The 22,966-nt window shown below is 48.0% G+C and overlaps 2 protein-coding genes and 1 long non-coding RNA gene across 4 annotated transcripts; all 3 read right to left on the bottom strand.

Moving 5' to 3' along the window:
* Positions 1-3,963: 3,963 nt before the first annotated feature.
* ZC3H10 (zinc finger CCCH-type containing 10) lies at positions 3,964-9,164 on the bottom strand. Its single transcript, XM_081084426.1, has 3 exons — positions 9,135-9,164; positions 8,318-8,381; positions 3,964-6,902 (listed from the first exon to the last, which is right to left on the bottom strand). The coding sequence occupies exon 3, from the start codon at positions 6,845-6,847 to the stop codon at positions 5,540-5,542; it is 1,308 nt and encodes a 435-aa protein (XP_080940552.1). The 5' UTR covers positions 6,848-6,902; positions 8,318-8,381; positions 9,135-9,164; the 3' UTR covers positions 3,964-5,539.
* A 450-nt stretch (positions 9,165-9,614) lies between these two features.
* On the bottom strand, positions 9,615-10,882 carry LOC308514433. Of its 2 annotated transcripts, XR_013995592.1 has the most exons (4): positions 10,772-10,882; positions 10,633-10,657; positions 10,221-10,243; positions 9,615-9,954 (listed from the first exon to the last, which is right to left on the bottom strand). It is a non-coding gene; the product is annotated as an uncharacterized lncRNA (long non-coding RNA). The 2 variants fall into 2 exon arrangements; XR_013995593.1 differs by having other exon boundaries at positions 10,633-10,772.
* A 1,622-nt stretch (positions 10,883-12,504) lies between these two features.
* On the bottom strand, positions 12,505-22,497 carry PA2G4 (proliferation-associated 2G4). Its single transcript, XM_081083463.1, has 13 exons — positions 22,146-22,497; positions 20,173-20,301; positions 19,807-19,912; positions 19,646-19,715; positions 18,015-18,107; positions 15,443-15,506; positions 15,120-15,198; positions 14,918-14,996; positions 14,693-14,826; positions 14,297-14,391; positions 14,044-14,171; positions 13,834-13,887; positions 12,505-13,628 (listed from the first exon to the last, which is right to left on the bottom strand). Exons 1-13 carry the CDS (start codon positions 22,231-22,233, stop codon positions 13,563-13,565), a joined length of 1,185 nt encoding a protein of 394 aa, XP_080939589.1. The 5' UTR covers positions 22,234-22,497; the 3' UTR covers positions 12,505-13,562.
* Between the last annotated feature and the right edge of the window lie 469 nt (positions 22,498-22,966).

The following is a 22,966-nucleotide window of genomic DNA, read 5'->3' on the forward strand; positions in this document are numbered from 1 at the left end:
GACATTTTTAGCAAAGGCCATCTTAGGAGTTCCCTAATTAAGTTAATAACAATGTACCTACCTATATAGTTTAAGTTTAAAAAATTTGGCTCTCAAAAGAAATTTCAATCGTCGTACTGTTGATATTTGGCTCTGTTGACTAATGAGTTTGCCGACCAAACTAGACTCATTGGCCCTGGCTGGTGCACTCAGTTGATTGTCATCCCATGGTGGATTTGATTCTCGCTCAGGGCACATATAGGGTACATATCCAGGTTGGGGTAGGGGGACGTACAAAAGGCAACTGATCGCCGAAACTGGTTTGGCTCAGTGGATAGAGCGTCGGCCTGTGGACTGAAGGGTCCCGGGTTCGATTCCGGTCAAGGGCATGTGCCTGGGTTGCAGGCACATCCCCAGTGGGAGATGTGCAGGGGGCAGCTGATCGATGTTTCTCTCTCATCGATGTTTCTAACTCTCTGTCTCTCCCCCTTCCTCTCTGTAAAAAATCAATAAAATATATAAAAAAAAACAAAAAAAAAAACACAAAAGGCAACTGATCCATGTTTCTCTCCCTCTCCCTTCCTCTTTCTCTAAAATAAATAAAAACATATTTCTCTCTCAAAAAAAAAACCAAACCCACAAAAAACTGGACTAACTGGAAGCCCTAGAGGGAAGGGTTAGTCATAAAATGGTTACTGTTTAATGCAGTGTCTGTGGAGCTTGTTGTATTATTCTGTTTGGTGCAATAGAGGAACTAGGGTTGATCTTTGAGGAAAGATTAGGTCTGCAGCTCATACATTTTATCTGGCTCTGCAGGGCATAGATTTCATCAGGCTGTTTCATCAAAGCTGCTAAAACCTATTCCTTCCCAATCTTAAAAATGTTTCATTTCCCTTTCTCTACTTCCCGGAGGCTTATCTAGACTATTTCATCCAGCTTGCAGAACTATATAAGAAACAATTTTCTACTTGCCTCCTATGTTCCCCATATTCTCAGAAGTGAGCAAGTACAAAAGGAGCTCAAGGAGTTTGGAGGAGGTATGAGTGATCTGTCCCCAACTGATGAAGCAGAATTAGAGGAGAAAAATGAAGTTCCTTATAGGAAAACCTCCCTATAAACTGAAATTTGCCAAGCACTGAAGTCCCTTAGGCCGGGAGATAGGAGGTTCTTTTTCAAACATCCCCTTTCTCACCATCTAGAGCAGTGGTTCTCAACCTTCCTAATGCTGCAACCCTTTAATACAGTTCCTCATGTTGTGGTGACCCCCAACCATAAAATTATTTTCGTTGCTACTTCATAACTGTAATTTTGCTACTGTTATGAATCGTAATCTAAATATCTGATATGCTATGTGTTTTCCAATGGTCGCGACCCACAGGTTGAGAACTGCTGATCTAGATTATCAGACCCTTCTACTGAAGACGGTATATGAAGCACAAAAACTCATCCTAGGAAGGTCTCTTCCCAGCTGGCTCAGGGGCCAAACAATCAGCAGCTGCAATGCAGGCACCAGAATTAGTCAACAGGCTGGGTCTCTGCCCACTGACAATTCTGCTGCCCAGGTGCCACCTGGTGGTGATAAGCAATAAGCACTTCTTTAGAGTGTCTAAGTGAGCCAGAGTGCTGAGACTTCCTGGATTTGCAATCTGCATTTATTTATATGTAAACCACAGTAGCCTAGGAGGCAGAGGATTGAATGTGGTCATCTGGTCCCAGCTCACAAGATGGAAGGGGCAGGGCAACAGAATTGGAGGAAATTTCCTCTGTATTATTCCTAGCAAGTTATAGCAAAGTAGTGGTCCCATTGTTGGATTGCTCTACATTAGAACTTGGCTCCATACCACTAGTTGTGGAACCCTGAGCTGATTAACCCTCTTTAAACCTGCTTTCTCCTCTGCCAAATGGGTATGAGAATAATACCCATCGTGTTGTGCCAATTAGATATTGCAATTAAAGTGCCTTGCCTTAAATTTTAAATACTCAGTAAGTATCTAGACCAGTGATGGTGAACCTATGACATGCGTGTCAGAGGTGACACGCGAACTCATTTTTTTGGTTGATTTTTCTTTGTTAAATGGCATTTAAATATATAAAATAAATATCACAAATATGTCTTTGTTTTACTATGGTTGCAAATATCAAAAAATTTCTATATGTGACACGGCCCCAGAGTTACGTTAGGGTTTTCCAAAATGCTGACACGCCGACCTCAAAAGGTTCGCCATCACTGCCCTAGGCCTCCCTGTTTATTTCCTATGCAGCAAAACAGGACCTTTTTCTCCCCTGGGCAGCCCGTCAGATATTCCGTTATCTATTGGGTCTCCCCTCAGTCTTTTCTTAGCACTTTCTTTCAGCTCCTCCACTGGTTTGCCAGTGGCCTCTTTACAAATCACATTGAGAAGAATGCACAATACCTTAGGAGTTGTTTCACGCACAGACATGGAAGAACTGCTATATTTACAATGCATGTCTATGGTTCTGTTATCCTTAAGGAGCTCCTAGAAAGGCCTAGAACATAGCAGGCTCTCACTATTTATGAACTGACATACTATAGGGACAAATATTTTTTAGCCAATTAGAAGTCCTGTGTTGCTCTCTCATTGTTCCTGTGTTGTTCTCATTATTGCTAATGTAGATCTCTGAATTTATTCCTCAGACAGGCTCAAGCAATTCTTTTGTTTTGTTTCCCTGACCGGGAATGGAACCTGCCACCTTTCAGTGCAGAGGATGATGCATCAACCAACCAGGTCTTTAGAGGGTCAACCAAATTGATACAAATTGACCCCTTGGATTTAGTCAATCCAAGTTACACTTTCAATATTACTTAGTATGTCCTTGTGTTACTGTTGATAAGAGTCTTCCATATTTTTATATAAGTTTTTAATAAAACATACCTCTTGGGTATATCACTAGAGATTTCTCTAACATGAATGCACTAATCAACATTTACTATGCACTCATGTTCAGTTTGATTCCACCAAATTCTATTATTAATGGAACCATAATTATTCTTTTATTTGTAATGATTTAGGTGAGAAAGAGGCAAGCAGCTCCTGCCATTTACGAACTGGCCTGACACAGCTAGGCTTCAGAGTTGTCGGGGCTGACCTGGGCTCACAGGTGGGAAATGGTGCTCTACTATTGGACACAATCTCACAAAACACCAACACAGGACAAGGGCATTCAGCGACTATGATGAAGTGCAGCAAAAAAGATCACTTCACAGTTTTGTTTAAGTACAAAGCAAGGTCAGAGTGCAAACCACAAGATGGCAAAAACCTCCCTCACCCAGCTGAGTGACTACTGTTTCATTACCAATTACAACTTTGCTCCACTCTAGTCTTCCCTTTATCGGGATAAAAATAAAGAAACCCAATCAGCCCTAGCCGGTTTGGCTCTGTGGATAGAGCGTTGGCCTGTGGACTGAAGGGTCCCAGGTTCGATTCTGGCCAAGGGCACATGCCCAGGTTGCGGGCTCGATCCCCAGTCAGGGGCATGCAGGAGGCAGCCAATCAATGATTCTGTCTCATCATTGATGGCTCTATCTCTCTCTCCTTCTTCCTTCCTCTTTGAAATCAATAAAGAAATATATTTAAAATAAAAAAAAGAAACCCAATCATAGAATTATCTATCCCCGCTTTTCAAAGAGCACTCAATCCAGAATGAAGTCCCACTTCCTTAAACCTTCCCCCAAATCGCTTAACCAAAATACAAGTCCTATAGCTCCTAATACCCTTTCACTTTCTAATACCACAGTTCCCCATGGCATGCTCTCTCCATCATTCCTATGAGCATTAAACCGAACTTGTTCAACTGCAGGTGTATTCCTGGTGGTCTTTAGTTGGAGGATGTTAATAAAGGACATACAATGTATAGTTTCCCAAATCTACCTCTTTCGAGATACTTAGCAAAAAGAAATAAAGTTAATGGGTCAGCATTGGGCTGGGATGAATTCATGTTGGTATCTATGATCACACTTGTCTCTAAAGATTCATAAACCATCTCTTTAATAATCCAAACTTGTGCTAGAAAATCAACATTTAACTTATCAATGCGTAGTTTCTAAAATCCACAAACAATATTTTAGTATTTACCCATTTTTAGTCTTTAGATTCTTTTTTTTCACTGGCCTTGCCATGACCTAGCCCACCAACTCCAACCCCAGGTATATCCTGAATGATCAACCAGACAAGAGAGCAAGAGGTAGCAGGAGATATGATGGGGGAGAACACAGGATCACTGTCTCTACCCCCAAATCCACAATCCCCTTAGATTAGACACCTGAGTTGTTTCCCCGTATCAGCTATGAGCTGAGGAGGAACTGAGGTTTGGCTATTGGGGCCCTCAGCCTTGACATTTAATTAACTTTAAAACCAATGTGGTCCTATGTGGAAGCAGAGGGAAGGAATGAATTCTGAGATTTGTATCCCCAGAACTCTCCTTTTCCCAGCACCTCCCAAGCCTTAAAGGTGTAAGGCACTGGTAACTATGGAAGGGATTGGAGGGACATTAACTGCCATCAATAACTAAAGACAGCAACCGCCACCCGCCTTGCTCTGTTTGAATAGGGAAGGCTCTGTCAATACAGAGTCCATTCCCATTTTCCAGCACATCCACCCTCCTTAGTACCTGCCCCCCTAAATGACCCTAGGAGCCCTGGTTACTAAGGCAACCTGGGAATAGTTCATGCAGATAGAAACCAGAACAGATGGGACTATTTTTAAACTGGACTAGGTGGCTCCAATGCTTTTACCTCACAAAGTGCCTTCCCCAAAGCCTCATCTGGTCTTCCTCTGGGTCCCTACCCTTGTTCACTGGTCTCCATCCAACTTTATCCCAGCTCTGAGGGTGGGGGGTCTTTATCCCATTTTGGCATGACATCTATTTACTGCTCCCATATTCCACACAGGAACTCTAAGCAAGTTTTCACTGCCCTCATTTGTTAAAAATAATTGTTTTTTTATTTCTTTGGAAAGTGGTGGGCCCTGCCCTATGAATTTCCAGGCCAAGCCAAGGTAATGAATCCTCCCCTAGTCATTGGGCTGGATTACTATGGTCCCCGCCTTGCTACAGGCCCAGGAGCAGTTATTGTCCAACTCAACTACGTCCCCAATTGTCTGAAGGCTCCTATTAGGCCGCCTCTGGCCACCCACTTCCCAATCTTTCCTGGCTTTCCCTCTGGGCACTGTTTTCTTCCAAAGCCAGTGCTGGAACCTGTGCTGAGCAGAAGAGAGGACAAGACCAGGCATGTCCCCATCTTCCCATCAGGGGACATTCAACCCCTCAGTCAGTCCTTCCTCTCTGCTGGCTTCAGTCTGCACCCCTATGCAAGCCCCCTCTGTGAGACTTAAAGATGGACAAGAGGGCCCTCATAAAAGGGAGGTGAGAGAAAACCCACCAGCCAACCCCTTCTCAGAAGTAAACTCCTTGTAGTCTCTTGTCCTAGTTCTTGAATAAGCCCTTAAGACAGGGCACGGGAGGGCTAGGCGGGTGGGTGGGTAAAGGACTCCCCGGATCCCAGCCTGGGAGGCTATACCATGGGTGTCCAGCAGTAGCTCCATCAGTGTGGCATGGCTGTGATACGCATGCTCTGGGAAGCAATGGGGTAAGTCACCATGGGAGTGGTGGTGTGGCTCATTGTGATTCCTGCCAAGGGTTGGGCCATCGATACAGCCACAGGGGCCACAGGAGCCACAGATACAGCCACAGGAGCCATGGAGACAGGTGGGGGTGCCATTCCCTGGGCAATTGTTTGAGCCAGAGCAGCTGACAGTGGCGTGATCTCTGGATTCAAGTGTGGGGGTGGGGGCGGTGGAGCAGCAGGAGGTGCAGCATTAGTTGGGGGAGCAGCTGGAGCTCCCGCAGGGGCTACCAGTTCTTGCTGAGACACAGGCCGAGGCTGTAGAGCCTGGCTGCTGAGAGTAGTATGAGTCTGGGCAATGCCATGGTTAAAAGTGGCAACAGTACCCACAGTGGGAGCCAGAGTCTGCTCAGTTGCTGGTGCAGTGGAGCTCAGGGTCATGACCTTGGCTTGATTGCGGAACTGGGCATTTTGTTCCAGGAGTACCTCATTGGTAGCCAGAAGATTGCTGACCTGCTTCTTTAGCTCCTCTACCCGCTTCCTGAGCATGGCATTCTCCTCTTCTAGCAGCCTGCACTCTACCCCTCGGGGTGGAGCCAGATTATAGTCATAAGATTCAAAATGGGGGCCATCTGGGGGACAGCATCCACCTCGCCGGCGCTTGGGACCTGGCTCATGGTCCTCAAAGCCCCTGTCAGGGAGGTCATAGATATCATAGAGATCATGACGTCGTCCTGGAGGGACTGGGCCTGTTGAGCCCCCACCACCAGTGCCTCCTCCACCCCTAGTATCAAATTCAAAATCCCGTTGTAGATGACGGAACTTGCACTTGGCTCCTCTCTGGCAGTCACCTTTGAGAAAATCCCGGCAAATAGGGACCTCCTCCTTGCCATTTGGTAGGTCAGCTGGAGAAAGGCCCAGGCCTGCTGCGACTTTCTGCCTCAGCCGAGGGGGAAGCTCTCCTGTCTTCTTATAGCCATCCTCATCCTCCTTGGAGCCATGAATGAATCGGCAGTTTGGGCGACTACATTCCTTGTTCTGGAAGTCATGGCAGAAGATGAACTCATTTTTGCTCACCCCCAGGTTGGACACCTCACTCATGTCTGGATGGCGATACCGGCAACGCTTGCCTCGCTTGCACACATTCCTCAGGAAGTCTCTACAGATGGCATCTGAGCTGGCCCCTCCACTGCCTGGCCCTGTCCCACTGGCCTCCTCGCTGCCACCACTTCCAGGGCCTCCACCGCTGCTCCCAGTGCCGTTGGCATAGCTGTCCCGGTCAGGCATCCTGGTCCCCCCCAAATCAGGGCTTTCTTCTTTTTCTTGCCACCCTTGGTGACCACTAGGAAAGAGAAGAACTGTGTCAAACAAGAGTCCTCCGGAGAGGCCACACTCTTCCCGACTTTAGGGTAGGCAGTCCAACAAGAGGCAGGCCAGAGGGGCAATGGCTTTGGAGATGGAGAACCTTGGGGGGGAGAATTCTGCCCAGACTGGCTGGCTTGTCAGAAGTCCCGCCCAGGCTCTTGTGCACCTGGTCTGGGACAGAATGATTCACACTTGCCTGGCTAATGGAGAAGGGAGGGAGCTGGGGGTGAAGCCATCTCATCTCACTAATGAATGCAGGCCAAGGAGGGGGCAGGGATAGAACAGTACTGGATTTTATTTCCCCTTTTCAATTGACCTTATTAAAGTTGTGGAAATGAAATTAAAACTGTCAGTGTCTGAATAGGCTAGGAAGGTACTGGGAATCGTGGTCAAGATGGGCTGGTGGGCCACTAGGGCTGTGGATAATGGAATGCTGGTGACAAAACTTCCCTTAACCCCTCTTCCATGGAATTTCAGATGAGGGCTCTGTGAAGTATCATATCTCCAGACCCCAGGGAAGCTTGAGTGAAGAGACTTGTGTCACCACCCTGAACGTAGTCCCTAAACCTGTCATTTTTTAGTATTCCCTCCCAGCTCAATACCACTATCGACCCCAGTGTGGTCAGCTCCCTCCTCTCCCATTTCAGGGGAAGAGTTCTCTGGCTAGGATCTCCACTTATAGACGACCAAAGGACAAAACCTCTAGACTACCAAAGAACAAAAGCAGGAAGAAGGAGTTAATTTCACAGGAACAAGTGACCTTACTTTCCCATTCTATCCCCTCCTAACCCTCCATGGGAAGATACCACTGACATCAAACCACACCATTCCTCACCCCATAAAGATCCTCTTTATTTATAGACGCTATAAAAGCTTCTTAAGTCTCATCTTTCCCAAGAGAGCTCTGGAATGTCAGTCCACTGCCCTGGTTCTAGCCCGCCCCTCACCCCACCCCCCACAAGACGGGGAGTCCTGGCTACCATGTGTCTGACCTGGTAAACCTTTCCTAGGCGGTGTCCAGGCTCCCCCTGCTGTTCAAATAGGAAAACTTCATATTGTTTCCCCTGGAGTATAAGGGAATCTTTCCAATTTCTCTGGCTTTGATCTGCCACAACCACCACTTGGTTGCCTTGACTTTGCCTTCAGATCTCCCTAAAATGAACCGACCAGGGGCCAAAGTTACAAGAGAACCTGTAAAAGAAGGGTCCTTTTCCTCCAAAGGGTGGTAAGTCTCAGGATAATAGAAACCATCAAGTGGTAAGAGAGAAAATGCGAAGTTTTACTAAAAGGGAAATGACCTGGTGAAAAATAAATGCCATCTTTCCGAGCCTGACCCGCGGGCGAGTCCCACCAGGGTTCCCTCCCACCCACCGTCCCAGGAGTGTTCGATACCTGAGGTAGCTCAGGTGAAGTCCGGGGCTCCTGTGGGTCTCCACCGCCACATCACTGCTGGGTTCTGAACAGGAACAAAACAGGTACGTGGGTGGGAGAAAGGGTAGGAACGGAGGACTATGGGGTGACAGTTACAAGAAGTCAGTCTGACAAAACGGCAAGAGCTCTGCGCACATCAAGATTTCCTCAGGGTTTCAACTCACTTCACCAAAGGGAGCCGTTGCAAGTAAGAAAAGCAAGAGACAGAACTAAGCTGGAGAGCCTAGAAGGATGGGCTGGGCAACCAGCCCTGGGCGCACGAAGGGCGAGGGGAGCCCTGCCTCAAATGGAGGACACGGGGGTCAGAGTCCGGCTCAGGGTTGGGGTTAGGAACTCCGCCTGCGGAGCCGCGCAAGGGCCGCGACTGACAGTGCAGTGGGTGGCCGACGGGGCTTGGGGGCAGTGATTATGACGCCTCGCAACACCCGAGTTTGGAAAAGTCCCGTTTCCCGCAGCAAATCTTCTGGCTTGGCAGGTTCCGTGCAGTGCCGCCCGCGCTCGGCCGTGGGAGGTGAACAGGACATTCAGTGAACACGAGGTGAGGCGGGCTAGGGACTGCGGGTGACATCAAGCTGAGGGGATGGGCAGGGCTGTGACGTCATGGAGCTAGCGTCTGCTCGCCCAGCGAGGTCAGTTAGAAAAAGGGCTCGGCCCTGGGGCCTGAGAAGAGCCAGCTCGGGCCTGGGGGGCCTGGCGTCGCCGGCGGAGCCTGGCCGCTGGGCCGGCGACGACTCCTCCCCTCCGGGCGCGGCCTCCACCTGTCTCCCGCCTCCCTCACCTGCCGCCGCCGCCGTAGTTGCTGCTGCTGCCGCCTGCCGGTCCTCTAGCTTCGACAAAGAGCCGCCCACCCAGCGGCCCTTCCGCTTCCTGCGGAAGAAATGGCGCTCTAGCCACCAGACCCGGAACTATACTCTATGGTGTGTACAGTACTTGCGCGACTAGCCGCAGGAAGTTCCCAGCAAGCTTTGCGTGTCACCATGGTAACGGGACACCATGCCGCAAAAACGTCTTAAAAAACCGCAACTTGACGTAGGCCTAGAGATGAGTAGGGGCGGAACCATTTGCCCAAGAACTATCGCGATACCTGTCCCCAGGCTCCCATTACTTCAGGGCCCCGGGCCAGATGTCGGGTGGGGGCAGGGGCCACACCCCGGGGGCAGCACGTAGCTCGATATCCTACTGCATCAGGTAGTTAACAGGGCCCGCCGTACGGACAGAATCCCCAGCCAATGGAACAAAAAAAACCACAAAGCAGACATTATCTTTTTCTTCAGCTAAGACAGAAGAGGTGATTTATTGTACACGTTACATTCAGCCACAGAGAACAGAACCAGTCCAGAATGTCACGGGTCCAGGGCAAAGATCCAAAAGAGGCTGTTTCTGTAAGAGCAGAGTGGGCCTCTCAAAAGGGGCCGCGGCGCTCAGGTGACGCGCATGTTATGTTCCAGCTCCCGCGGAGACGCGCCAGACAGCAGGCACGCAGTCCGCCGGCTCGCCCGGCCTCTGGCTCCCTCATTCCTGCTCCTGTGGCTCTCACGGGTGCACAGCTTGCGGCTTACTTGGACCTCTGCCTCATCTTTCTCCTTTTGCGCTTCAGCCTGAAAAGCAGACACAAGAATACACTCCTTGCCCTCAAGCCCACAACAAACCCCCCGCCCAATCTTATGTGCACACAACACAGGGCGGGGAGACGATCAAGCACTACGTTCTCTCGTCTTTTGTTCAATCCCTGGCTGACAAGTCAGCGCTCACGTTTTTCACCGACGATTCTTTTAGATTTCTAAACCAAACGTCCCTCCCAAGTTTTGAGCAAGGCATGCACCACCCCATTCCCTCCTCCGGGGCCGGCAAAGTCTCAACATACCTGCGCATTCGCTTCTTCCTCCACTGGCCACCGATTATAACCAGAGACAAGGAATAATAATAATAAAAAAAGGTCATTAGTTTAGCTTTTGAGTGGTTTAGATGGGGATGTGGAGAGCATTTTTTGGAATCAGGCATGTCCTCGACCAAATATGAGGGCTTAGTCGCAGTAAACACATCAATCATTTGGCCTCCTAACCCCCGCACCCGAAGTAAACTCCGAATTCCGCACGCGCTCCTTCCTCGCCGCAGTTACCCAGCCACCTCCTCTGCTTCTCCCCACACCACCCGTCCTCTCCCCGCGCTCGGACACCATGGAGAGCCCGCGGCCCGGGAGCCATGGCGGACTTTCCTCGCCTGGTCTCCACCCCCATCTCCCAGTCCCTGCCTCCGCTTCCTACCGGAGTGCTTACCTTGGCTCTCATGGCGCAGAGGCTTCTACGGGCAAAGAGAGAAAGGTTACAGTTAGTTTGCTGTGATGATGGCAAGCGCAGAGACCAGATGTAAACGGATTGTTCGCGGAATCCACACACGGGCCACACAAACACCCACCTGAGAAGATGGCGCTAAGGCCGAGAGAGCGCTGCGCGCCCGCCTACCGCTATTTAAGGGCGCACTCGTGTCGTCACTTCCGCTGCTTAGCCCGCCCTCCGGGGGAGTAACAATGACTTCCGGCCCCTTTCAGGTACCTCATAAGCGCTTTTGTCCTCTTGGAAAACGGAGTATTTAGAATCTGAGTTGCAGAATCCCCCGCCCCGTTTTGTTGTGAGGACATGGTTAGTTAAGCGTGAGCACCCGTTTCCAGAATGAGACCTACAGGTGCTGGCGAGCAAAGGAGAGCAACTTCCTCCTCCTCTCGTTGTTTCATGGGAGTTGCAGTCCTGACCACCCCCTCCATTTTATTATAAATAGGTGCGTACTTTATAAAAATGCCTCATTTGTTTACTGGTTTGCCTGATTTTTAAACGAAATTGCTGCAGGGAGACTCTATCTCAGAACCTCCCCCGAAGGTCCCAGGGTTCCAGAACATGGGAGAATGTAAAGTTGGGTTGTCAAGAAAGCTGTCCGATTGCCCCAAAGCGGCCACTGTTTTAGATGAACTTTTCCCTAGCCAACCGCGGTCTTCCCCAGGTTCCTGGCCGCGGTGCATCTCCTGCAGAAAGCACTTCAGTGATTCCACCAACGGGAGGGGAGGGTGGCTCTCTTCTCTGGGCAAGGACGGTACTTGGTTGTAAGGTAAAGAACTGCCGGTCTCGGGGCGTAGACAGGTGAGGGCACCCGGTAAACAGATTTGGACAGTTACAAAGGATGGAAAAAAGTCCTTAAGCAGACTTGGCCTAATTTACTTTGATACTGCAAGGCTTTTATTTTTTGTTAATTCTCACCTGAGGATATTCTTTCCATTGATTTTTGAGAGTATTAGGTGGGGAGGGGTGAGGGAGAAACGTCAGTGTGAGAGAGACACATCCATTAATTGCCTCCTGCTTTCCCCGACAGGGTGGGATATCAAACCTGTAACCCAGGCAACACGCTTTGGACCAGAAATCCAACGGGCCACACTCTTCGGGGGTGCGGGCAAATGCTCTAACCACTGCGCCACTGGTCAGGGCTTGCAAGGTTTATTATAATCCCTTTTTTGATGGTTTCCCTTTGTAACTTATGCATTAACATGTCACCCTTTTAGCTCTATTAAAACAAGGTTTTTAAGACTTGGGGCCCTTGTTCTAATTGTTTAAGTAGTTCCAGTATTTTCATTACCACTATATAGTTTTTGCAAAGAAAAATTCCATCAGAATTACTTCATTATCAAATAGCAAATCCACCAGGATTTCACCTGTTGATTGCCTAGCCTATAAACTCTTATGAAGAGCTCCATGTTTTGTTCACTGTAGTATCTCCAGGTCAGCATTCCTGACATGTAAGATACTCAAATCTACTTATTCATTTTAGACTGGCCCTGACAACTTTTGTAACACTGAAGGCATTTTTCCTGGCTTCCTAAATCAAGACAAACACCTGTAGAGTGTTTTATTTTTTTCAGTACACATTAAAATGTGCTAGTCCTGAACAAAGTGTCAGCAGCAAGGTTGATGGTTTTAATTAAAATTAAATCAAGCTCCCATAGAAAGTTTACTATCTTAATTCAGAGAATTCAGGATTTATGTCTTTGGGTTGAGGAAGTATTGTTTTAGAAAGTTAGTATGTAGCAACACAGAAACAGCTCCAAATCCTCACTTCAACTAACACTCCCCCCTCCACCAAATAAGAGCAGCAAAGGCACATGATTATGAGCAAATCCACATTTATTTCAACGCCATGTCATTTTCAATTTAAAAACCTCCTAAGTTAGCGGGAGCCCTAGGTCCCTGGGACAGCATGCCAGAGGTACTGAATAAAATTCACCACCTTTCTCTCCAAACCCCTAGCAGTTCATCCAATTCAAGTCCGCACAGCGTAGAAAGCCAGGGGTTGTCTCTTCAGTCAGTCTGCTCCTCTGGTTCCTGGTCTTTCTTTCGAGGGAGGGAGGTCAGAATGTTTCAAATGGGGAACAAAACCGCAGTTGAGCTTTCAGCTCAGGTTTGTAAGATGGAGCAAGGGAAGAGCCCACTGACTCCAAAGTAATGGACCCGTTAAAATTCCTCCTTTACAGTTTTTTTTTTTTTTTTTTGGGGGGGGGGTGTCCTACAGAACAAAAATGATTATAAAGATTTACAAATGAGGATCCGTTTCATAGATGAGAATCCCTTGGTAAGTGCAGGCTCCAGCTCCTAAAAAAAAGGAGGGGCCTGACCAGATAGCCTGGATCAGAAAAGGAACCTACCACATGTGAATAAAATAATCTGAAGAACAGCTCCTCTCTACTTTGAGGCCAGATAAAATACTTATGGAGAGTGGGAAAAGAGAGGAACAAGCCCCAACAGAAGAGAAAATGCTGAATCAGAGCGTATAAAAATTTCAGCTCAATCTTTAATGGTGGTAGCTCCTTTAGCCTCCTCCCTGTTTTGTTGTAGGGCCATAAACCTTTACCAAGCAGACAGTAGTAGAAAAAGGCTAGAAAGAGGGGCTTGAAGACGATGGATTTTGATTCCTGATTTTATTGTTCAATTTCTCTTTTCTAGTTAAAGTAGTCTTCGGTGGCTGGGAAGCCTGGCCTCCCAAGACCAGAGTCAGTTGGAGCTGGTTCTTGTTGGAAGGGGTTGGGTTGGGGGACTGGGATGGGGGCAGGGAGACCCCTGATCTGCTGGCGGTCCTGGGTGGAGAAGACGACTGCACTTCACAGAGCCTGGGGTGTGGTGGGAAGGGGATGAGGCAGGAGCGGCTGGCTGGGGAGATGGGACCCACCTCAGTCCCCAGCTTCATTCTCCTCTAATGTTTCCCCACTGGTGGCATTCTCTGCAGTCTTGGAGGCCTATATTCATGGAAAGAAGATGGAAACATGTAAATTTCCTTGGGGTAGTGTTTGGGGGACCAAGGACAAAAATGTCCTGATTCTCTAGGTCAGGCCTGAGAAGGGGGGAAATAAGGATATACAAAAATCTATGCCCCACCACAACCCAGGAAGGTGGAATAAAAAGCGATGAGGTTCAACCTGCCAAAAAGGGATAACAACACACCTTCTTTTTTTTCTTTTTCTGGGTTTTCCGACTTGCAGAACTCTGGAGGAGGGCCTGGGAAAAAAGGAAGAAGGAAAACAAATTTTGAGGACTTTGGAGAAAACAGTCTTACTTTCAACACTGTACCTGTTTTTCAGGACTTTGCTTACATTTAGTCCTCACTTTCAGGACAGGTTCCATGTGCTCAACCACTTTCCAGCCCACACTAACCTTTAGTTCTGCATCCTGGACCTCCTTGTCAGACTTGTAAAGGTCAGGCTCAAAGGGACCACTGGTTATCCGCATGGGGCCATTGGGCATCAGCAGAACTGTAAATTTAAACTGGGCAACAAATTCGCCTATGGGAGAGAGAAGTGTTTTGATAAAATGTTCGCTTGTTGTATCCTTTTTTCTATAAGCTACAGGGAAAAAGAAGGGAACCATAGAAACAGTTCCAAAGTGAAACTCTCCTTTTAGAACTTACCCTCCTTCTCATAGAGAACATTAAATGGCTGCAGCAGTTCATGTTTGGCGCATTCCACCACACCCATCCGGGCCTTCTTCTCATCTTCAAATGCTCTGGGTAGGGGAAGACAAACTCAGGTATCCTTAACTCCGTCTCAAGTCTCATCATTTTTGCTCATGCTTTTAAATAGATCCTACCCTCAGGCAGAAATCGTGCTTAGGATTGCTCTTTTATATTCCCTTCAATGAGGGAGATAGGGAGCATAAGAGAATCCTTGCATGCAGGCTGGAGCTACAAGTCCAGGCAGGAGGGGAGGGGGAGGCAGGGAGGAGTGGAGGAGGGAATAGTATTCCTGGGTGTGTGGTCTATGAGTCACACTAGTTCCAAGCCCTGGCCCTGTGAAGTGCAGTATACCTTAAAGTAAACGGCATGGCATCAAAACGCCTCTCAACCTCACTGAAGAAGGCACGTGAAGTTTTCATTTTCAGGCCATATTGTTTAGAAGGATCTCGTTTATAAATGGTGGTTCTCTGTCCTGCGTCCTTGGCCTAAAAGAGTAAGTTAGGTCACATTTGTTCAGGTGCTCCTGGAACAAAACTTCAGTTACCCCTCTTTGCTAGCTCTGGAAGCACTCCTCACCTTGCCCTCTCCCGAGCTGACGAGAACATCCACAGCATATACTTCATGTACCTCAAACTCAGCTTTCTCGTGGTCCTTCCTGAAAGGAATAAAAAGGGAACAGCCATAAGTAGTTCCTGGAGTTTGGAGTTAAGCTGGAAGTACAGAAGAAAACATGACTAGTCTTGTATGGTGGAAGGTAAAGGGTGGGATTGGCACCTACTTCTGCTGGTCTGTGGGGTTCTGGATAATGGTTTTCTCTCCATCGATGACATGCTGCTTCAATTGGTGTGACAGCATACCTGTGGAGAGGACAAAGCTTCTGGTACCAACCATCCAGAATCCCAAAAGGTTTCCAAATCCACCCACGTAAATAGTTTGATGAGGCGGGCAATGAGAGAAAAGCACCTGGCTAAAAACTAAGGGCACTGAGGTTTTTGGCTTAGACTGTGCTAGAGCCAGGATGGATTCTCAAGGAAAGAAAACAGCCTTAATTATGCTAAATCACTGACACTTTACCCTCAACCGTGTTATCTGAGGTCTCACCTTCTATTGGCGTGCAATTAAATGAATGGGCCACTTTGTTCCAGGCTTCGGTCACTTGTGTGTTCTAGAAGTACAAGATCAAATACAAGGTGAGATACCAGGGGCTAGTAAGTTCTCTACGGTGTGAATAAGAAGCATAAAGAACTGAGAGTACATCAAGTACAAGGGATTCTCACTGGTGTTTCATGTCATAGCCCTGTCAGTCCCTACAATCTAAACATACCTTACACTTGCATCTCCTTTTACAAAGAGCTTTCACAAAGATGCGTCTAATTCAGTGATGGCGAACCTTTGGAGCTCGGCGTGTCAGCATTTTGAAAAACCCTAACTTAACTCTGGTGCCGTGTCACATACAGAAACTTTTTTGATATTTGCAACCATAGTAAAACAAAGACATTTTTGATATTGATTTTATATATTTAAATGCCATTTAACAAAGAAAAATCAACCAAAAAAATGAGTTCGCGTGTCACCTCTGACACGCGTGTCATAGGTTCACCATCACTGGTCTAATTAAACAATTCTGGAAGGTGAACAGGGCAGATCTATACCCCAATCTAGAAGATGAGGAAACTGAGGCTCAGAAAGGTTAAGTGATTTCCTCGGGACTAAACCAGTCAACAGAAAGAACCTGGTACAAACCCAGGCTTTATGACAGTAAGTTTTGTTTATTCCATTGTACCTGACATTCTAAACTGTTGAGAAGGGACAGCAAACTCTTTCTTTGTTAATCCTCACCCGAGGATATTTTTCCATTGATTTTTAGAGAGTAGAAGGGAGGGGGGAGGAGGGAGAGGGGAATAGAGAGAGAGAAACATTGATATGAGAGAGACATATCGATTGGTTGCCTTCTGTAAGCCCAGACCAGGGCCAGGGATTGAGTCTGCAACCTAGGTACACACCCTTGACCAGAATCAAACCTGGAACCCTTAGGTCTGCAGGCCGACCCTCTATCCACTGAGCCAAACTGACTAAGGCATTGAACAGCAAACTCTTATTTTCCCCTTCTTACCTCTCAAACATGATCTGATCCTCACCTAAGCTACAGTTCTTAGACAAAAAGAAAAGTGAACTAATCCCAGCTAATATTATTAAACCATGTACTAGGTACTGTGATAATAATTTTACACATGGATCATCTCAATTGTTACAACCCTATAAAGAATAAGGTGGAATTTTATTTTTCCCATTTTACAGATGAGGAAATTTAAATTCAAAGTTATTTTTAAAGAGGTGGCAATAGGGCGAGAACTCAGAAAGTCTGGTGTCATAGCTAGACAACACTGCCTTCCAGTGAAGATACACATAGTTAAGTATATAAATAAAAATAATAAATGTGAAAAAAAATGATAAACGTGTTAAATAATAGTTAACACAAGTGTTTACTATGTGCTGGGCATTGTTCAAAGAGCTTTTTAACAGCTCTGTGAAGTAGTATCATTATAAGAAAACAGGTTTAAGTAAAAATTATGCAATTAAGTAGAAATGAGGAAGAAGTACAAATTGATTAAAAGCATGAAGAACAAGACAGTACAAAAAGGGAGTAAGAAAAAAGACAATACTTTTAAATATTGAACAAATCTCTGGAAACTTAAGTGTTAGAAAAATGTCTTCACTCATAGTCAAACACACTGAACTGTATTAATTCACGAAAAGTTTATGATACCTGGGCTTCCCAATATTGTCATGCAAGGTACAGAACTAACTTTTGGTCTCCCTTTGTCACCAGTTTACCAGCACTATTACGGTTTTATTTATAACCTTTAAAAATATATCTGTGTGTTTTTATATGCTATCTATCTCAAATTATTTTCAGGGAAACAACGCACACCAAAAACACAAAAAAGGAAAGATCACATGTGGGGATATATGTAAGCTCCATATATCCCCATACAGCGAGCACGGAAGTGTCTATGGTAGGCAGTCAGGGTCTGCTGTTTACTATGAAGCTATTTAGCTCCTGCCTCATCTCTTACAGAAATCCCATCCTAAGAGGTAGCTAATTTTAAAAATATAATACCTTTTTATTGATTTCAGAGAGGAAGGGAAAGGGAGAAAGAGACAGAAACATCAATGATGAGAGAGAATCATGGATTGGCTGCCTCCTGCACTCCCCACACTGAGGATCTAGCCTGCAACCTAGATATATGCCCTGACCCGGAATCACACTGTGACCTCCTGGTTCATAGGTTAATGCTCAATTACTGAGCCAGGAAGCTAATTCTAAAAAGCTATGTGGCCGAAACCGGTTTGGCTCAGTGGATAGAGCGTCGGCCTGTGGATTGAAAGGTCCCAGGTTCGATTCCGGTCAAGGGCATGTACCTGGGTTGCAGGCACATCCCCAGTAGGAGGTGTGCAGGAGGCAGCTGATCGATGTTTCTAACTATCTCTCTCCCTTCCTCTCTGTAAAAAATCAATAAAATATATTTTTAAAAAAATAAATAAATAAATAAAAAGCTATGTGTTTTATCAGAGGGCTGTGGGAGAAGTTGGCAGTTCAGCACAGAACAGTTGCAGATACCTAGTGCTCCTTTGGCTCTATTAAGCTTTGGAGTTGGACTCAACAGCTTACCTGGTTTCCAGGTTTGACCAGGCGTAGGGCAGCTTCTGCACAAAGGTGAGCTGCCTTAATGACATCTGCTTTCCTCCCTGTCACTTGGGTCCCCTGTAGATAAGGAAATATAATCAGTGTTTTCCTGGAAAGCTCTTAGTTGGTTATTTCGTTAATATCTGTGTGGCCATTATGCAAGTCCAGCCAATGAGGAGAGAAAATATCCCCCTTTTACTTTTATTTCTCTACTAGAGGCCCGGTGCACGGATTTGTGCACCAGTGGGGTCCCTCGGCCTGGCCTGGCCTGCAGGGATTGGCTGAAGCCGGCAGTCCGACACCCCCCAGGGGTCCCAGAGTGCCAGAGGCCACTCTGCAAAGTTGCTGTTGTTCGGCAGCTCCTGCATTGTGTCTGCCCCCTGGTGGTCAGTGCATGTCATAGCTACTGGCCAGTCAGCTGGTCACTTAGGCTTTTATATATATAGTCTCTGTACTTACCTGGTAGTAGAGCAGTGGTTCCCAATGTGGGGCACACTCCCCACAGGGGGAGCAATTTAATTTTTAAAGGGGGCAATTTGAGAATGAGTTATTAACAGTGAATATTTTGCATTTTTTAGGGTTCTAGGGACCTCATATTCAGTGTATAAATATATATTGTTACCAGAAGCCGGTCCATCCTTGCTGCTTGACACAGTCGCTGCAGGAAAGAAACATCTGCACAGCATGTTTCAAGGGACTTGGCGTATATAGCATACTGTTCTTAATATGTTTGCTCCCCTTAGGGCTATGTGTTTTAACCAAGGTCACCTCTCCGAGAAAGGTTGTTTCCCCAGGTAAGGATTTTTCCCTGAAGTTAGGGAGGGAATAAAACTCCTTAACTAAGTGCCAGGCGGGTAGTTAATCACTTTAACTACGAACAATCACGCTTAAGCTACATAATCTTTACTCCCCTGGAATGGAGATAAGAAACGCCCTAACCTTTTCAATAGAAATTGACAGGATTAAAATCAACTAGTATAAATACAGATGTAACAAGACAATAAACACCAGAACTTGGCTGGAGATCCTGAACAGAACTTGGCTAGAGATCCTGGCTAGAGATTCTGGCTAGGCTGCTGATCAACTTAACGCTGTCTCCGTGTCATTCCTTCTTCGCCGACTCCGTCCACACCTTTGGGGACCCCTGGACCTGCTGGGGTTGGACCCCAGCATATTGTGACATATTTATGCATTTCAGTTCTCTATTATGTTTTGAAACTTTATTTGCTATTTCTTCATATCATTTCATATTATTATTTTTAACAATTTCTTAGTGATTTCTTCCTCAGTACTTCAACTGTCCTTTTGTTCTTTTATTTTTCTCTTTCATGGATGCCATGTTCTTTGGAAGCTTGTTTAGACCAAGTGAATAGCCTTTTAGGCTTCCTCCACATGATTAGGAGTTCACTTTTTGAATAATAAGAATTATATGTGGGGGGGGGGGGGCGGGGGGAGGGAATGGGAGGGGCGGGCATCAGGATTTTAGAGATGCTTAGTGGGGCATGGCCAAAAACGGTTGGGAACCACTGTAGTAGAGGGTGGGGATAAGAAGCAAGCAGTAGTACACCCACCCCCATTCCCCACAGGCTGCACAGAGTTCAAAGCAAACCACCTACCTGAGCTACACCAACCACAAAAGTGTGAGCCACATTAGCGATGAAGCCATCCACATGGACCCCAAGGTCACTGAAAAGAAAGAGCAGAGTACAGCATCAGCAACTGGGACTGTATAAGTGCTTAGGAAAAAGACAAGTGCTTTAAATTGATTTAAACTTACATTTTTACCAAGTCACCTTCCTTGAGAATATAGTCCTGGTCACTCTTCAAAGGGGAGAAGTGACACACACAGTTATTTACTGAAATACTGGTGGGAAAGGCAATACCTGTAAAGAGAATCATCTGCCTTACTTACTGCCTTGCTCTCTTAGAGCCCTGATGCCTCAGAAAAATGGAAGGATCTTCTTTGGGGTCTTGCCTAAGTTTAATCAGTTTGGACTGGGTAGGACACTGCTTATAACCCACTTGCCATTCCAAATTTCCAATATCTCCACCAGAGGTGGGGTGAGAGTTGCATCATTATGACAAACAAACAGGACCGAATAAGGGTCAGATGGGGGAAATTAGTGGGGGATTGATATTTTACCTTTCTTCATTTCTTTTTCTTTCTTGAAAATTTTCCCTGTCTCTTCCATAATCATGGCATCACCTTTCTCACACAGGCTCAGCACCGACACACCTGAGCAGGATGCTTCCACCAAAGACCGAAGTACCCCTGGGGACAGAATCCCACCATGTCAGTCCTGGATGTGTTGTCTAAGTTACAATCCAAGCAATATCTAGAAGTTGGATCCATAGTTTCTAATATTTCCTAGTGGCATTGCCCTAAGACTGAAAGAGGGAAGATGTTTTGCCTTTTATTTTATTTTTTGTTTTGCCTTTTATAATGTACCTACCTTTCATCTCTAAGTTTCTACCTTCCTATCCTAAAATGAAGACATCAACATTCCCTTCCCTTCCTTATATGACAACTGGGTATATACAATCTCTCTCCTTAGGCAAGGCAGACTTTCCAACGATGACCCCTGTGGTGTGGTAGGGCAGCATTATGAAATTCAAGGGGATCCTCACCAAAGTATCCCACATACATGCAAAGCAGACTAGAAGAAATTTATGGGAGTCAGGAACAACAGAAAAGTAGGCACAGAACTGCTGACTCAAAGCCGATGCATTGTGAAATGCTACCTTCTCCCTTCAGACGCCCCAATTAGGTGTTACTAATTCAAGTTATGTAGACTTATTTCCGCAAAAACAAGTGTATAAGCCAGGGGACTTGATCTAAGGTCCCTGGGCCTCGGCAGGCTCATGGCTCACAGTTTTGGGTAGACTGCAAAGAGGTATGTGACCTAAGAGTTTCAAACTGGTAACTGATCACAGTGCCTCAGAAGTGCAAGAGGGGGGAAAGTTTTTCTGATTCAAACCACGAATATTATGTACAAAAACGGGGGTAGTGCACTAAATGTCCATTACCTTACAAAGCATCTCCCTGGTCCATCCTGAACTTGACTGTTGTGATGATCTAAGTTCGGGTGATTCTTTGGAGCCTGAAACTCAGGTTCTCCAACATCGGACCAGAGGCGCCCTAAGTACCAACCCATCCTGTCAACACCATTCAGAAGCCCAAAGACAAGCTCTCTGTCCCCTCCGACCGGGTTTTGAATGGGAAAGGTGAAATTGTAAGTGGAGGAAAAAGAAAGTGAGACGTCTGCCTACCGTGGCAGGCAGCTGCCGAGAAAGTCGGAGCAGTCCTAATAAGGATGACTTACTTCTGCGATCCTAAAAGCAGTCCCCCCTTCCCAGCATATCCACAAGTCTGCCTGGCCGGGGTGGTCCAGCCCGAGAGCAATCTCAGCTGACGGCTAACTAGGCTGTCTGCACAAACTGCAGGCAGGAATGAGCAACTTCAAGAAAAGCCAGCTCCCTCTCCAAGAGGGGGCGAGGACTCCCAGGGTGCCCTCCAACGGCCCCCGGGCGGGCCCGGGCGCAGCAGGGGGTTCCCCCAAGGGAAGGAGTTGAAGTAAGGAACCAAAGACTCCGGCCAAGCACGTGGGAGGGGAGCTGGTGTCAGGGACGGCCTCGGAGGAAGGCACCCGGCGGTCCGCACCGGGACCCGGCGACACGTGCCGGCGCCAGGTTGGCTCCTGACTCTGGGGGCGCCCCGACCACACAGAGGGGCTCTTCCGTCGCCAACAGCTGGCGCTTCCTTTCCCAGATGGCCTCGCCGCTGCCAGAACTACAGGAGGCAGGGATCCGGACCCAAGGGTGAGCGGAGACGCGCCCGCCCAGCCTCCTTAGCAACGGCCGAGGGTCCGCGCCGCCAGGGACCCTCCTCCGAGCCCTTGCTCGTCGCCGGCCGCACCTCCGGACTGCAGTCCAGGCCTGGACGCTCGGGTCCCCGGCGCGACAGTCCTCCTACCACGCCGCCCCCAGCGGACCGGCCCGGGGCCCTCAGCGGCTCACTCCGCACGACCCCACCGCTCCAGCCCCTCCGGGCCAGCCCAATGCCGTCCCCCTTGCCTCCCTCAGCCTAGATCCCCGGACTCCGGAGGCCGTACTCACGATTGGCGATGTCGCCCCCCATCTTATACTTGGTCACGACCAGGTCCTCGGCGATAGTTTGCTCCTGCTGCTCGTCCTCGCCCGACATCTTCCCGCCGCCACCACCACTGCAGCCTGGTTCCCTTGAGCCGCCGCCTGGGTCTCCCTCCCTAGCCACAAGCTGTGGCCAGAGCCCCTTGGATTCGCGAGGAGAGCGTGAGCAAAGGCGCGAGCAAGCAAGGGAGCGGGAGGGCGAGAGCGAGAAGGGGCGAGCGCGCGGGCTGCGGCGCAGGGCACGCTGGGACAACGAGTCCTTTCCGCAGCCAACCTCTAGCCGAACTCCTGGACTCCTGAACTACTACTCCCAGCCTGCCTTTCGCGCCTCTATGCCAGGCCCTGGGGCCTTGCCCTACGAGGGCCTCGCACGCTGCAATCGCCGGGCACGCTGGGAAGGGTCAGGCTCCGGCGGGAAGGCGGAGCCGTTTGGGGGTTTAAGCAGCGTGGTCGGTCGCTCCCGGAAAGTCCGTACCTACCAGGAGCCTGGAGCTGGAACCTTTAATGGAGTGGGGCGGGCTGAGAAGGGGCGGAGCCGCGGCGGGGAGAGGATTTGGAGGCGGAGAGGCAGGGTGGAGCCCCGGTGATTGGGGTGACTACACTCAGGGTAGAGGCTGGGCGCGCCCTTCCCCGGATACCTGGAGCATCTGGCGGGACCTGCCCTGCCGGTGCCTTCGTCCTGCGACGCCGGGAGGATCGGGAGGGGCAGAGGGGTGTGGAAGGAGACCAGGGGTAGGGAGTGACTGGACCCGCGACTCTGAAGACACCATCCATTCACAGCCTCCCGG

The sequence above is a fragment of the Myotis nattereri genome (genome assembly GCF_964212035.1).
Source record: "Myotis nattereri genome assembly, chromosome: 2".
Classification (NCBI taxonomy): Eukaryota; Metazoa; Chordata; class Mammalia; order Chiroptera; family Vespertilionidae; genus Myotis; species Myotis nattereri.